Source organism: Bacillus rossius, chromosome 11 (genome assembly GCF_032445375.1).
Source record: "Bacillus rossius redtenbacheri isolate Brsri chromosome 11, Brsri_v3, whole genome shotgun sequence".
In the NCBI taxonomy this organism is placed as follows: domain Eukaryota; kingdom Metazoa; phylum Arthropoda; class Insecta; order Phasmatodea; family Bacillidae; genus Bacillus; species Bacillus rossius.
Window position 1 is genome coordinate 45,118,843 of NC_086338.1, and position 16,665 is coordinate 45,135,507.

The 16,665-nt window shown below is 37.3% G+C and overlaps 1 protein-coding gene across 8 annotated transcripts in view; it reads left to right on the plus strand.

Moving 5' to 3' along the window:
- Positions 1-16,665, plus strand: part of LOC134536900 (NFX1-type zinc finger-containing protein 1-like) — a 111,122-nt gene that overhangs the window by 66,065 nt on the left and 28,392 nt on the right. For all 8 annotated transcript variants that reach the window (XM_063376969.1, XM_063376970.1, XM_063376971.1 and 5 more), the window contains 3 exons: positions 9,586-9,729; positions 11,213-11,402; positions 14,412-14,691. In XM_063376969.1, coding sequence (XP_063233039.1) covers positions 9,586-9,729; positions 11,213-11,402; positions 14,412-14,691 — 614 coding nt within the window. The remainder of the gene's footprint in view (positions 1-9,585; positions 9,730-11,212; positions 11,403-14,411; positions 14,692-16,665) is intronic.

The following is a 16,665-nucleotide window of genomic DNA, read 5'->3' on the forward strand; positions in this document are numbered from 1 at the left end:
TGTAGATATGGATTCTCAAGCCTCAGTATGAACATTTCAAGCTGTTGACATTTTTAAGGTCATAAACTGGAAATTTTCCCTCAAAACTGGAATTTTCCCCGTGAAATAGAGAAATTTTTCAAATTTTTTGTCAGAAAATTTTTTCCAAAAAAACTGGAAGTTTTGTGGGATTTTGGGTAATTTTTGGCAAATCTTGAAGGTCATCCAAGATGGCCGCCGTGACGTCACAATCCAAGATGGCGAACAGACACCACAGCACCACACCCTGAACCATGTCCCCGGAGCCCCATTTACACACTACTCCCAATATTAGATTGAATACATGCTTAAGTATTGTAGAACCATACTTACCTGATTTTTTCACTCCCACAGGTGTAGAATTTGGTATCGATTGATAGCGTATATGCTAATTCAGTTTACCAGCTACTTTTCTTTCAAACATCATTAAAATTTCTTCATTTGTAAAAAAGCGAGTGAGTACCAAACATACAAACATCAAAACTTTCACATTTATGTATTAGCATGAGATCTCAAATTTTTCTGCAAACATAAATTTAATTCTCTTTACTTTTGAATCAAAACCATACGATACTGTTTGTGTTACAAAGACGTGGATGCTAAAGGTTCCAAGTTTTGTCAGTGAATGGATGATATTTTAATAAATATGGATTTCTCAAAACACGGTTATAGATTTGCAGTGTAATATAGAATATGCCAAAGAAAATTATTTGTTAATCAATGTTTTGCTCTGAATCGTAGGCAGGCAGCAGTGCAACTGCCAGTGACAGACGTGGGAAACCTGAAGAGACTGGGGGAGCAGTAAATGGCTTAAGTAGTTTGCCTGATGCTGACCCCATACCAAGCACCTCTGCCAGCGTTCAGCAAAACGGACCTGACCAGGTGAGGTCACCCACGTGGAGTTAGCGCAGTTTCGTGAGGGCTTAGTGCTGTGTGTTCCATTACCAGGTCATTATTTTATATTTACGTTACACACTGTCAAACTTGCTAAACTTTTGCGTGGCTGAACTTTCTCAAAATAAAAATATCACATACTCTTTGCATAACTAGCTGTCAAAAGTTGAATTTTTAACGTTTTTGTGCAGTATTGGTAAGAAGAATGAAATGGAATAAAAAACTAAAACTTTTTTTATTTCTGGGGTAGTAAAATTAAAATCAAGCTAAATGAATTCGCACTACCTGAGGACGTGGGGGATAGGTGTATTTCCTGAGATTTTAGTGTGACAAATAATTTTAATTTTAAAAAGTCCATCATAAAGAAAACTTACTTGTAAAAAATGATGTAATGTTTATACTGGACCATTTCCTTCATATTATCCTGGCTATCGCTTGAGGCCGTGTCTATAATTTATGTGTCTAGTGGTACACCAAAGTTTCTAAAACTATCAAGTGGTGTGTAGCTGCTAAAACGTTGGGAACCTCTGTTCTAGAGTGATTAACAACAGTTGTCGGTTGCCTGAGCAGGAAAACCTCAAATTACACAGACGTTGCCTCAACGCAGTAGCCAAGTATGTAGTAGGTTTCACCTGGAAATTTAGTTGTTCTTGGCAGTTAAGTTGAGGTTTGCTACATTGGTGTTGTATTTTAAATTTCAGGCAAACAGAGATGGTGATGAAAGCAAATCTCCAGTAGGGCTGCGTTGGAAAACTAATGAAATCTCAAGTATTTATGACCGTCTACGAAGAAGTTCGGTCACAGAAAGTATTCGCGCCTGCAGCAATGTGGATGAAGTGAGTTTAGCATTTTGGAATCAGTTGAAGAAATTGGTACTTGAAATTTTGCTATTCTCTATTTCCTATATGTAACTCACAATATTCGAGTAATCAGATCACTTGCCTTCCTCCAAGGTCATATGTGTTTGATTCCTGCCGTGGTTGAACCTGGATATTTTGCTATTGTAAAATGCATTGGACGTTGTCATGGTCTGTTGTTTTTTCTCGGGGTACTTCCATTTACCCCACTCATTTGTATGGTCACTGCTCCATGCTCATATCCTCTCCATTCATTGTCAGTAATGACCACAATGTATACAAGACGTTAAAAATCATTTCCAAACAATCCAATAGTTACTCTGAATTTTTCTGAGGATTTGCTTATACTGGAAAAGTTCTTTAATTCTGTGTCCTAAGAGTTTATCGGTACTGTCAGTTTTTGTTTCAGTACAGTCCCTGTTTTCTTGTGGGTTGCATTTCACATTTTCACATGTGGTATTCCTATTAAAACTTTATTGACATTCAACAATCTGGCAAAATTGCTAAACTGAATGTCCGGGGTGCAGAACATATCGAATAAAACCTTTTACTGTACTATACTAGTTGTAACCCGACAAATAGCAAATAACATTGAAATAAATCACTAAGAGAAAAAAAAACATGTGTTGTTGGCTGCATTGATTTGGCAGACTATTTTGAAAGATAACAGATCTCTTGGCTAATGTTACGGAATTGACAGATGAAAGTGCGACGGAAAGGCGTTGAACGGATGCGACTAGTTATTGTAATTCCGTCCTCTTTCTTCTGTTATAAATAATTTGATAAATAATAATAAATGTAAAAGAATTTAAGAAAATTGCTTGTGTGCTTAGCTTAAGAGTCTACATTTAGCCTTTTCCTTACAGTGTCTGTGGTTTGAAAGGTTCTATGTATATTATTAGTATTAAAGTTATTCTGAAACCAAGGACCAGATATATCATACTTTTAAGAGATAAAAATAATACTTGCATATGACACCCATTTTATTACAATGTTGTAGCAGCTAGCAAGGGCATATCCAGATCAAAACAGAAGGGGAAGGGGAATTTTTTTGGAATCAGCTACTTTTCCATTTGTTGGGGGGGGGGGGGGGGGGGGGGTGGAATCATAATAAACAAATAAACAATAATAAAACATATTTATTAAAAAAAAATCAATATTTCAATGAGATTATTTACAACTTTTCTCTAACTAAAGGGCATTAATTACTCTTTGACTTTTTTTTCCTCTCTGGCAGGGGGTGCCAGCTAGCTTCCCCCTTGCCTCACCCCTTGGATACGCTCATTGCGACTATGTAGAATAGTAGTCAAAATATGTCAGCAGGATGTAAATATTAACTCTTGAGGCTGCATACTGTTTAACAGCTTTTAATGTTTGTTGTTTTATTTGTTTCAATCTGTTTGGGTATCTCTAGGCATGCAGTAATAAGAAAGATAGAGAGGACCAAGAAATTATATGTAGGAAAAAATTATCACTGGATGTGAGCAGTGAAAAAATTGACAGTTCCATGAAATCTAAGTCACCTGATGGTCTTACGGGAAGAGATGAGGTTGGTGGTATTGATTTTCTTATGTGTGATTTTGTGCTTGCTTCATTTGTCATCCTCTGATTGAAACATTGTAAAACTTACAGGCATGTAGTGCTTCAGAAAACCAGGGAGCTGGAAGGACAATGCAAGAACGACTTGAATTGTTAAATAAATCCCATAATGATCCTAGAAGCAAATCTACTAAACAAACCCTTTACTGTGAGGAGGTGAGTTTTGTTTTGAATTGTGTAAAAGTAAAACATCTCACACACATACTCTTTCTCTCTCACACACACACATACTCACTCACTTTCTCACACATTCACACTCTCAATCCCCTCCTTTTTAAATATTTTCAATACTCTTTATTTTTTGTTTGTTTTGATTTTGCTGTTTGTACTCTGCCTTTCATTTTATCTTCATCTGTTTAGCCCTCATACCAGTTATTGTGTGTGATTATACAGTTATTTTTGGATTTTATTGCCTCATATTAGAATTTTATGGTGTGCTATTGGAGAATAAACAAGACAAAAGAATTTGGGAATGCTTTGCCACTTGAATTTTGGGGCCATGTACAAGTGTTGGTTTGCAGGACTACCTTGGTCCGTATTCAAATTCTCTGACAAAGCACTACGGATTATTTTGAACACATTCGTACCAACCAAAAAATAGTCAAGAGTTAGATCATCCATTGAAAGATCTTCATTGTACACATTTTGAACATTTTCGTGAGTACAGTAAGTCCTCAATTAACAGACACTTGTTTAAGGGACATTTGTTATCAAGGACACTAGATTTTTTGAACAGCTGCCAAACTGCGAACATTTTCTCATTGCAACTTACGAACGGGTGGGTTTGGTACTTCTTAGAGGCCTGTTCTCTTGTAATTTTGAGTGTAAAGCTCTAGCCATTTTGGTCATAGTTTTGCATTCAATTTTTAATTTTTTTTCTTCAATTATGTATGTTGGTATTTGATTCCCAGGTATATGCTAGGTTGGAAAACATAAATGTTTCGTTCCTACAGGGTGGTGATGGTTACGGAAGGAAAGAGAGAATCTCTGATAATCCCCAGTCAGTGCCTGTGAGATGCAGGTTGACTAAGAAACAATTTCATCATGATTCTGTATCAGAGTGTTACGTAAGTTTTTCAAAGTGCTTGGTTTCATTGCGAACATTCTGCATTTCCCAGCACTTACTGCGTTTGACTATAGAAATTTTTTAGGAGCAGCACGGTTTATTTACTATAAAGTGGGTACAATCATTTTGTGTTGAATTTGGCAAACTTTAATGAAATTCAACATGGTTTTTATCTGATTTTACAGTAATATCAGTTTAGTTAAAAAAGATTTATTTTTGTTATAAAAACTGGTGCTGGGCATCCTGTCAATGCTTCATCTCCGCTTTTCATCCATTATCTTTGTTTCGTTACTTGTATGTCAGCAGGATGTTAACAGGGTTTCCGCACACAGGGAAAATATGGGAAAATGGGGGGAAAATGAAGGAATTGAAAAAGTGTCTTAAAAACCTGAAAAAGACAGGGAACCTGACAATATCTAAGTACAAACCGTGCTAGCAATTTTTTATTCTACACAATATAATGCCGTAAAACCAAATGCATTTTTTTAATCATAATTTAGTTTGCTGTTAGTAATCTATTTCCGATTTCCAATAACATTAATTAAGTGGAAGGGATGCAAATAACTTACTGTGTGTTTATTTGAAACTGAAACAAATATCTATAGGTATAGTCTTAAGTTTAATCACAATGATGTTTCAAATTTTGATCAAACGAATGTATTTGTTATCTTTATCACATTGTCAGTGTTAACTAAATAGTGTTGATCAAAATGATAACCATGCAATTTTATGTGTGCAGAAAAAAATATATATTAAATTATTCATGATATGTTGTCACAATATGTTTTATAGTACTTTTTACTTTAGTATATCTGTTAGTTTGCTAAATAGACTGATAGGACAGGAAAAATAGGGAAATCTCAGGGAAATGAGTTGAATTAAGAGAGTGGGGACCCTTGTCACCCTCTGATACATTCTTGCTTTTTGAGCAAAATCACCTGACAGCAAACCAATAAGGAGGGTTTTGCTACACATGGTAATACATAAGGCGCTCTGTAAGCAGGCAATTAATTTTTTTGGTGCATTCTGCAAACAGGAACCAACAAGATTTATTAATTTTGCGAACCATGGACACAATATGATTCCAAAGAATGTTTTTTAATTTTTTCTATTTATTTGTAACATGCTTATCAACAGCTAAGAAAGTTAACTTAAAAGATTGGCACAATGTGAATATACAGATACACAATAGACAAAACATAACAGTAACTGAGAGGAGGAAAAAAAACACCTTATGGTGGACACTGTAATATAGGGCAGGCACTACTCACAGGGTAGGCAACGCCCACAAGGGAGGCACCACCAACTAAAAATAAAACAAAGGCAAAAGACGCCACAACTAAGATACCGACAAAATAACACATAGAAACATGAAAATGAAACAGACTCATGTAATGTGTATATATTACAGTAATGAAATTGAAGAAAAACAATATTAAACAGTAATGATCATACATGTGATTACTTTCAGTAGAGTGTCACTGTAGTGTCTTATTTTAAGTATAATTGTATTGTATATTAATTTTTCTTTATTATTCCTGTAAAAAAAAATTAATGTTAAATAATCCAGCAAAAATGCTAATCCGGAACGGCCATGGTGACAAACGTGCCATGCTAAACACCTTTTACTGTGATAGCATGTATGCATAAATAAAAACTATCTGAGTAGTTATTAATATCACCAGTGTCAATAAATTTTTTTTTCCCCAGGACCTGACAAGAGGCAGTCGTGATCCAAATGCTGAAATGGGAGACAATACTAAAACTAAAAGTAATGAACACTCTTCTGAGAATGAAAGTTTGGGTGCGGCAGAAGCAGAGCAAGCAGTCACCATATGGTTAGTTACAAATGTGTGAAACGATGACTGATTGGACAATACTGTTTTCGAGCATACTGTCCTGTACTCCTGCTCTTGATTGCACCATCTCATTCCTGATCTTGTCTCGCCTCGTAACTGCCAACATACTCCTCAGGTTCAAATGTCCAAAAAAACCATATAAAAATATCTACAAATAAGATAAACACAGTTATGGCAATATGACATTGAGCTATATAACCTGCTGATATATTGTATTAGCAAATAAACATCCCATAAAAATCCTCTGAAAAATTGGGGAGGACAGTAGCCTGCAATGCCACAATGTGTTCTGTCGTCCACAATTTTTTAGTCGTCCACAATTTTTCAGCCTGCAAACTTCCTGACCCGAAGGCAAATTCTTGAGAATTTGCAAATTATTATTCCCTTATGAGTTGAAGTGAATCGAATGAAGCCATTCGTTGAGTTAGTATCAGTTTTGAGATGAAACAACTCCTATAATTTCATCTCTTGGCAGGAAGGCAAGATGGGATTTGGCTTAAGTCACCATATTTATTGACATAACCTTTGTTATAGTGTGAAGTGAAGTAGTTAGGGGGCCCCTAGCACTCTCCTTCCTGAAGTGTAGAAAATAAATAAAACAAGGAGCAAGGCTCTATAGTTAGAGAAAATTTGTAAATTATTCCCACTAACTATTGTTCAACAATTTGTTTTATTAAATAACGTGTTTCCTTTCGTAATTGTTTTTATTGTATGAATCCATGCACCCTCTCCTCCCCCATGAAAGAGGTTGAATTCCATAAAAAAAATTTCCCCTTACCTCTTCTGGCAGATATTCCGAAAAATGCCCCTCCTTCTGTTTTGAGCTGTATAGGACCTTGTCTTTTCGCTTAACTCGAGCTCTTATGCCTTCTGCTTTTGCATTAAGCATCATCATCATCATCATCATCATCATCATCATCATCATCATCATCATCATCATCATCAATCATCAATCATCTCTGGACAAACCATTACAGTGGTGTCATTTCAATTCTCTTGTGATTTGATGTTTTCTTAATCATACGTATTCATTGTCATACCCATCATACTTTTAAGACATTTATTTGCATGATAGTTCTTTTGTTTTGTGTTTCCTTATAATTAATTTCCCAAATCTTGAATGTGTAGGATAAAATAATTTTTACATGAGGGAAAGACTATGTTGTAAAAAAGGCATATTTAACAATTTAAAAAATGTAATTATTATTATTTTTTTATCCTGTAGGTCAAGGGGTGTACGGAACAAATTGGTTAAAAAGTACCGAGTGAAGAGCAGCAAAGTTCTTAGTCACAGAGGGACGTCGCTGTCAGAGCTACGAAACCTGCGGTTCAAAAACGTTCTGCTCCAGAGTCAAGAACTGCACAATTTAAGAATGGAATTCGAGGTGCAAAAACAGGAAGAGGAACTGAAATTACTCAGGCTGCAGCAAGAGTATTGGAAAAAGAAACTGTCGGAGTTGTAAACGACAACCGTGTCTATGGACTGATTTCAGCGCTCTTTTTATACAGACTGCTAAAAAAAATTTTTTCTATGCATAAAGTGTTTGAAGCATGTAAAGTAATTTGTACCTAGAAGGAATGTATTTTAAGTCTGTAACAATTATTATTTTTTGTATACTTGTAATACTGAATTAAAAATATTGCTTCAGTGTTAGCTGCAAATAGTGTGAGTTTAATGTAATTTTTTCTTACGTTTTGATAAATTCCTTTATATCTTTTGCATAAACTGTTAGTTTCAAGTATGCTATGTTCACTTCATAGCATTAAGTAATTGTATACTTGTTTTCTACAAGATGCATGACTTTATGCATATTAAGCACATACTTAACTGCGATAGTGAACGTTTTTCAGGCTGATGTTCTCTGTGAAGTGCAGTAGTAGAGCATTCAGTCTTTTAAAAGGTAAGAGACTTATGTCTAGTGTGGTTATGCCATTTGCCAATTTTATACACTGCATATGCATGCACATACATGGTACATATAGAAATGCAAAAATTCAAAATGTTATGTGTTGGCATCTTTGAAAATATTCAGTGGACTATGTCGAAATTCGTTATTTTAATTTTTTAGTATTATCTCTATTTTTTAAAGCCAATGGTAATGAAATATTGCAGAAAGAAAACAGAGAATACAGTATACACATAACCGGGAAATAATTTATAGCAGTAGAAGGTTTTGTGTTTTATGAGCTAGGACAGTCCTGACTGGTGAAACAAAGGGGATTTAGAGAGAGTATATTAAAATGTTTCTACAAAGTAAAAACTAATATTTACATCCAACAAAAATTTAGAAATATATATATATATTTTTAATAATTTTTGTTGTATTTAGTGTAGCTTTGTGTAAGTAAAACGTGATTTTTTTTATATTGGAAAAATAATTTTTTTAATGTGAGTTTACATACAATTAATTTTGTCGAGAGCAGAAGTTCATATTGCACTTCGATAAAAAAAAGAATAAATAAAGTAACCAGACATATTTTCAGGCATGGTCATAAATCCGCGGGGGGGGGGGGGGAGGAGGGGAGGGTGGTTCCATTCCCCTCTGAAATTAATAAGCCCCTCACTGATGGGGCCTGCTTATGCTTGCAAAGTCGTGACTGTGAAACAGGGTTGATAAACGTAAATGTCAAAACAATTTTTTATGGAAAACTTTCTGCATATTTTAAAATTTACTGCTCATTGCATGGATATATATGCCAAAATAAAGGCAGTATACAACATACAAGCACACTATCCAGTGTCTGTTAAAACCTACACCCAAAACCATGGGGCCTCACGGGTCTCCCCTGCAAATTTTTGCAGGCCACCTTGTGAATCGTACATATTTGCACCCCTGTTTTCAGGTATCCAAAGCTACTTCATTAATGGAAGGGAAAGCAGATGGTAACTACCAAAGAGAAGCAGGGTATATAGCAGTTGTTCGTTCTAGTTACGCGTTGGTAAAAAAATATATTTTTAGGACAGAAAGTTGCTTATGCATGACTTAAAAACACAGCATAAATCTTGTTGAATGTCAAAAGAATTTTGTAAACGAAAGTGCACTTACTAATTCCAAACTGTTCCAATTGTCCGAGGTCCAGGTGTCGTGTGGATCCGAGAGAAAAGCTGAAAAAAAATCGAGATAACCTGTAGTGGTCCGATTTTTTTTTTTCTTGTTTATGTCCGTCCGCGGGGTGGACGGCGGGCAGCTGTGGTCGTCCCGTTCCCGCGCCGCTCGTGCTCGGGAGCTGGTTCTGGTTCTGGCTCGGCCCTCGGGGGTGTCTCAGGCGGGGGATGTGGCTTGTGTCGCAGGTGGAGGACTCTCAGTCCCGCAGGAACATCCACGAAGCCAAGTTCCTGGTCGCGCTGGCCAGGCACCTGGTGCTGCAGGGCTACTCCCCAGAGGAGATCACCGTCCTCACCACGTACAAGGGGCAGATGTTCTTGCTGCGCAGCGTAAGTCCTTCCTCAATCCGTCTGTATCCCCGACTCTTTCCCCCGTGTACGTATTTTTTTGTATTTGATACTGGGTCGGGGGGAAAAAAAAATCTAACTACTTTTTTTTTTTAAGTGAAAACTTATTTTGGTGCACCGCACACACATTTTTACATCGGTAGTAAGTTAGGCTGATCTGTGACGCTCTGAGGTGAAAGTCTCGATCGGGTGAACTCGGGACCGGCCGAGTGTACCCGAGCGAGAAAGATACAGTCGGCTGGCTCTTCGCTGTTGTGTCGCTGTTTTTTAGTGTATTCAACTAATATGTAATAGTTTTATTGTTGGTACATAATAATAATTATTTCAACAATTGTTTGGTTTACATTGTGAGGTTAGTGTGTGTAGTTAGTGGTTTATCATGCTAATATTATATATCAAAAAAACATTATAAATATTGATTGCAAATGCCAATGAAGTTTTCACTTTTGCCGTGCGGTCTTAAGCACACACTCTATTTTTTTTAAATTTAAACCAGGGTTTTAAGGTTTAAACCAGCCTTTTATTCATTTGTTGTTTAGGTTCTCGGCATGTTTAAATGAAAACCATACAACATCCCGCTTTCTGCCACTCATGTGGAACCAGAAAAGTTTTAACATCAAAGAACTGAAGTCCAGCAAATCTGCACATCTGATGACTGGGGCTTAAATACAGAAAGGGTATTTCCCCATAGGAGAAGCCATAGGAGGAGGATTCTCCATAGAATGAATTTTTTCCCACAGAATGGGGATTTATAGTACAGTTGGGGATTTCCCACAGAATACGAATTAACATTTTAATATTTTCAATTTTAGAGGTATATTTATCTGGGTATTCAGTTAATTTAAGTGATAAGATCTTGATTAGTATATAATTTTTTATTCCTGTAAATCACAAGAAACACAAATAACCAAACTATTGTTATTAAAAGTGGAATAAGACCTTTCATTAAATATTAAGATAATCTATTTAAAAATAGGTATATTATTTAAAAATTCCTTTTTTCATTTTATAAAAACCATTTGGTTTAAACCATTGTGATTTAAATCAGCCAACCCTGATTTGAAACAGTACCATGAATTTTTGTGTTATCGTGGTGTCTACTCATCAAAAAAGTCCTGAAATAAACAGTTACTATGCTGGAAGTCATGGAAATTTAATTCTAAGCACCTTTAGCTAACTCAAGTTTGGTTTTTTGATGCCTCACTTTAAAAAATGTAGGTACATTACTGCAAATATTAGATCTGTTGTGCATGATATTTCCTCATGTTTAGTTGTTTTGCTTTTGCATCTAATTACCCTGTGGTATAAAGTGGTTTTAATAAAGTTTTACTAAATGTCCTGAAAAAAAATACAGAAATTAGTTAATGTAAATACTCTGTGTTAGTTTTCTAGTTTTTCAGCAATAGACTTATGTACTAGTCTTATCATTTATAGTACTGGAATTTTTTGATTTCTTTATTTTCAGGAATCACGAGGTTACTCATGTCTAAAGGGACTAACGATTACTGTTGTTGATAACTATCAAGGAGAAGAGAATGATATAGTCTTGCTGTCGCTGGTGCGTAGCAACAAAGATGCAGTCATTGGATTTCTGAAAACTGAGAACCGAGTTTGTGTGGCATTGTCAAGGGCTAAGAAAGGCTTTTTCATCATTGGTGAGTAGATAGACTTAACTGCCTCACTTATAAAGCTGAGTACTATGGCTCCAACTACATGCATATGATTGTAGATGTATCTACTCTCACAATGCACACAGAAGAAAAAGAATGTCATTCCTTTTAGAAATTTATGTTCAGCATTGTTGCTGCAGATAAAAAAACTCCTCTTGTTTGTCAAAATTATTGGGTTAAAAAACTTCTCCTTAAGGGGCCCGCCTACCCGGGCACACATACGGTGTGCAGAGCTTCAGAAAAAACAACGCGATTTCAAAACTACTCATTATATCTGAGTGGGGTCTGCTTACGAAAAGCATTTAAGAGTTCGCTGAGGGCCGAAAAGTACTTTTGACTTCGGATTATGTTTTAAACTGTATTTTTAGAAGAGTCAAAATGGCTAAAACGAATGTTTTCAGAGTAATTTTTAGGCGTAAAAAAACCAGTACAGATTCTTGAAAGCACTTAAGGGACTTGCATTACACCTTTATCTTCATTTCTCCGCCATATAATGTTATGGTCACCGCTCAAATTTCACAGTTATCCTGTGACGACGAGAAGACTGCGCGCCAGTTCAGAGCCTTGCGCTTAGAGGCGATACCGCGCTAGAAGCTTCAGCGAGCGTCGCGCTTATCATCCCGCCTCACTAACACACATACACCCCTGACGAGGCGGGCCCCTTAAATGCACTCTCTTAAAATGTTTTATTTAATTTTTATTGGTCGGTAGTCCTACAACAATTATATTTTATTTAGTAAATTTATGGTTAAAATGTAAGTTCAGTTTGTAAAACCACGAAACATAGACATATGTACATATGATGATATGAATGACACATAAACAAAATTATTGTTAGTTTTTTAGTAATTAGTCTTTAAAATATGGTATTTTTCAACAGAGGGCAGCATATGAGGAGTTTAAATTTTGGGAAGTATTATGAGACACAATACAGTAAGTTGTTTAATTAGCTTCCAAACAAACTGCACAACTGCAGTTACATCAGTTTATCTTGTGCAATTTGGAGAGCTATTTCTGTAGAGCATTTTGGGACGTGTATACATTGACGTCAACCGGAGCTTCATCCCAGGAGCCTTTTCAACACTGCTTCCCTCCTCAACACTTAGCCATCTTTTCACGACATCTATGGCGTACATAACTGTTTGTTCAAACACTGTTCCACGACGTCGGAAAGCACCTTTTCATGTAGTGCTTCATAACCCTTTTTGTAAACAAACTAGTAATGATTTTGTAAACCTTTATTTTGGGTCTCAAGTGTTCTTTTTTTTTCAGCAGACTGACACAAAGTGTCATGTTTTATTAATTTAGGTAATTTAAGTAACCTGATTAAAGACAGAGCCGGAGAGTCGCGAAGTGGACCCGAACTCTGCCAAAGCAGGCATTAATTTAAAATTCTAAATGTTAAATTACTGTTTGTTATTAAGGGAGGATGTGCGATGTGTGTGTTTTTTTTTAATAACCCCTGTCATGAATTCAAATAAGTATGAAGGATTCCTAGTTCGGTGCAAAGATGGCGTGTTACTCCGGAAAGCATGCTCTGCCGTCCCAGTCTGACATTGTCACCGGCCGAGGTAGGACGCACCAGCACCCCAGGGACTTCATCCATTGCCATCGCTGAGTATATTTCTGTTACCTATCTTTTGATAATCTAAATCGCTTTTGTTTCATCCTCGAGGCTTGCATCGGTCGGCAGACTGCTTAAATGATTAACCTCTAACCCATTCGTGAGTCTTTGAACTAACTACGTAAATCCTTTGTGCGGCCACGAGGGTGGTTCGCACTACACCTAAGCTGATTCGTGCCACCAGTCTGTTTTTTTTGTTTAACGTGAGATTGTTCGGGAGCATGAGTAATTTTTCTATTCAGTAAAAACGTGTTAAGAGAAACTGTGTTTATTACCGGAAAAGCGTCGACCACCTACCATTAGAAGGCGTGTGGGTTGCCTCGAGATCCCACATCTTCTTCCACCTCTTAGAGCGGGCCAGGTCCGAGTCACTTTGAGCTAACTTAAAGGGTCGGAATCTTGCTTCCCCAGGGGTGACGTCACGCCCTGAGAGAAGTCTCGTCCGTGTGCTCCTCAAACATCCGGTGGCGCCGTGTCGAATTAAAAACAGACTTGACTTATTTTTAATGCAGTTGAATCTATGTTTTTGTGCTCACGTGCATTCGTGTGCATGTATATGCATGCGCGCGTGTGTGTACAATATTTATAGATTTTTTTTTTTGTGCAGCTGTGCAGTCAACTCTCTTTGAAACATGACTCTAGGTCTTTTGAACCTTTATGTTTCACATTGTCCAGAGCGAGGAAGAGGTGACCTTTCAGCTCAGTGTAAGCCTTTCCTGTCACCATTGACAGCTAGAGGAGTTAGGATGGGTTGTAAGATGGTGCAAAGCAAGAAGACTGCATGGTCTGCCTTCAGTGGTTATACTTAATAGTTCTTGTCAGCTTGGAGTTTTCCATTCTTTGCTGCAATTTATTTTTTTGGCGTGGTTGGGTACAAATAATATCCTATTTTTAAAATATTTTATTTGGATGTATAGAATATTTATAAACATGCTCCTGTCTGTAGCCAGTGGGAGGATATATATTTAATTTTGCACTGGCGACTACATCTGTCGTATTTACTGCACCGGTTCACGATGTTAGTTTCAAAAAGTGACCAAAAGCCAGGAGTTACCCCTTGCCGAGTTGTGAAGGGTAATACGGCATTGCACTGAAAACTGTGACCTTGTATTTATAAAACAAAAACGGCAGGATCGAGCGAGGTAACACAATGGTAAAGTATTTGACTACCATTTGGGAGAACCTTTGGTTTTCCACGGTTTTCTGAAATCTGTCCAGAATGGTGGGATTAGGCCATGTCCGATTCTTTCCCTAATTTTCAAACTTGCGTTTTAAAGGTCAGTCTCAGGTGACCTCGGGGAAAAAACCCCCCAGAAATGCCCGGACCTGGTAGGAGACGTCTAAAGGTCGGCGACACGGATGCCCGGCAGGCAACCTGGACAACCTGACGAGGAGCAGCGTCATCTGGCCCAAGGTCAAGGAGACGCTGGAGCGGCAGGAGGCCGTCGGCAGCCACCTCACGCTGCGCTGCCAGCTGCACACCGCGCAGTTCACGCGCGTGGCCAGCGCGGAGGACTTCCACGCCGTGCCGGAGGGCGGCTGCTGCCTGCCGTGCGGCGCCGAGATGGGCTGCGGCCACGTCTGCCTCAGCGTGTGCCACGTGCTCAACCGCGAGCACACGGACTACAAGTGCCTGGAGCCGTGCCGCAGGTGCTTCCTTGTCCTAGGTCGTGTTTGTGTCACGTCATCCACCTCTGGAAATACAGTAAACTCCCTATTATCCGCGCATGCTACAAAAAAATACAGCGCATATGTAAATGTGTATTTTATTACAAGTGAGCAAATTTGAACTCTACTGACGTGTGTATTGTGTGCAGTATACAGTGAAACGCCACAGGCCTTCTCGGAACTCAATAGGCTGGCATGCGTTGCTATTTTTGTCTCTGTCGCGCTTTTGTTTCTAGTCATATGGATTGAGCACTTTTATGTTTACATTACTGAAATGTATTGTATGTTAACTATTCAATAAAATACTAAAATACTAAAATACTAAAATTGTTTACTGTTAATTGTAACTATTACTGTACATACATTTTTAGATTTTGAAGTGAAATTAATGTTTCCTTTTTTGTTTCCCATTTTCGGCTCTTTTGCGGATTATCCACGATTTTCACTATCCGCGGTGGTCCTGCCACTTAATTTTGTGGATAATCGGGAGTGTACTGTATTACCATCTGTAGCTAAACCTATAAACTTATTTTTTATGGACGACAGTAATTGAGTAGTCTGATAACTCGATTCTCACAAGGAGACCCGGGTTCATTCCCGGTGGGACCAAATCACCCCCCACCCCCCATCACCAAAATAATGTTGCCGTGAGTAAGTGGGTTACCTGGAGGTAGTCCAATTTTCAGACACATTTTTCTGTTACTTATCTAATTACCTGTATTTATCTTCAATTGATGTTGATGAGTCATTCAATTAATTCATTAATTTACTTATTCATTGCTTGATACATACGTGGTCAAGTTTTACAAGACTTGGTTTGTTGGTTCACAAATTTACTCACTGATATTTATTAATTTTTATTTTTGAGCCTTTTCAAAGGCAATGCAAGTGATAGTAGTTATGGACATTTTCTTTATTGCATATTATTTACTAAACTTTTTTTTAGAAAATTTGAGAGGAAACATAAAATACCAGAGTGCTGTTAAGATAAATTTACTGGAAAAGCCAGTGATAATAATGACAAGACAATAAAATTTAGAAGTTTTTCAAGGATTATACTTATCAATAAGGAAAACTTATTAAACAGGCAAAATTGATTCTTTTATTAGATGAAGTGTTAAATTTTTAAAACTTATTTAGTGGGAATTATTCTTAAGTGGGATTTCCTTTATAGTGTTTTACTGTAACTAACTGTGTGTTCAAATTCAAAGGAAATTTTTTATTTATCGTGTAGTATCCAATTTATGTAAATGTCAATCAAAAATAAACCCTTATTTTGTCTAGATTAATAAATTATCATTTTTGATAGTCATTATTGTCACAGGAGTAATTAAAAATATTGTGATTCACTGGAGAAAAAAAAACCTTCATGTCAAGAAAACCATTTGAAACTATTAGGGATTCTTGGTTTTTAACCATAACATTGTAATCACCCTTAGGTTTGAACTTAAATAATTTTTTACGTTGAATATTTTCTATGTTCTGTCTTGGGGTGTACACCAATTACTAGAGACGGGAAAAAATGGTGTAATGATTATTACGCGAAATTATGCGAATATTGTGGTAAACAACAACAAAACGCGAAAAATGGCCTTTCCCGCGAAAAACTACAAAAATTGGTTATGTACTGCTATCGCACAGGGTTGTTTAAGGAGACGGATAATGAGTTTGGGCACCACCACGAGGTTTGTGGGCACGTGGACCCGGCGAGACTCCTTTCTCGGGCCGTGACGTCGCCCAAGTGCGACGAGGCACACAACCCTAATAATGCTTCGCTGGTTCCTAACACCCGCTCTCAGCAGCGGGCACGCTGGTACACTCGTGTAATGCCCTAATCGTTACCTAGGTGGGCTCTAGGCGTCCCACACGCCAGGCGACTACACAGAGGCACCCGTGACCGAAATAATATTGACTCGAGATTCACACCTGATATTTATTAACCATTTCTCGTCTCTA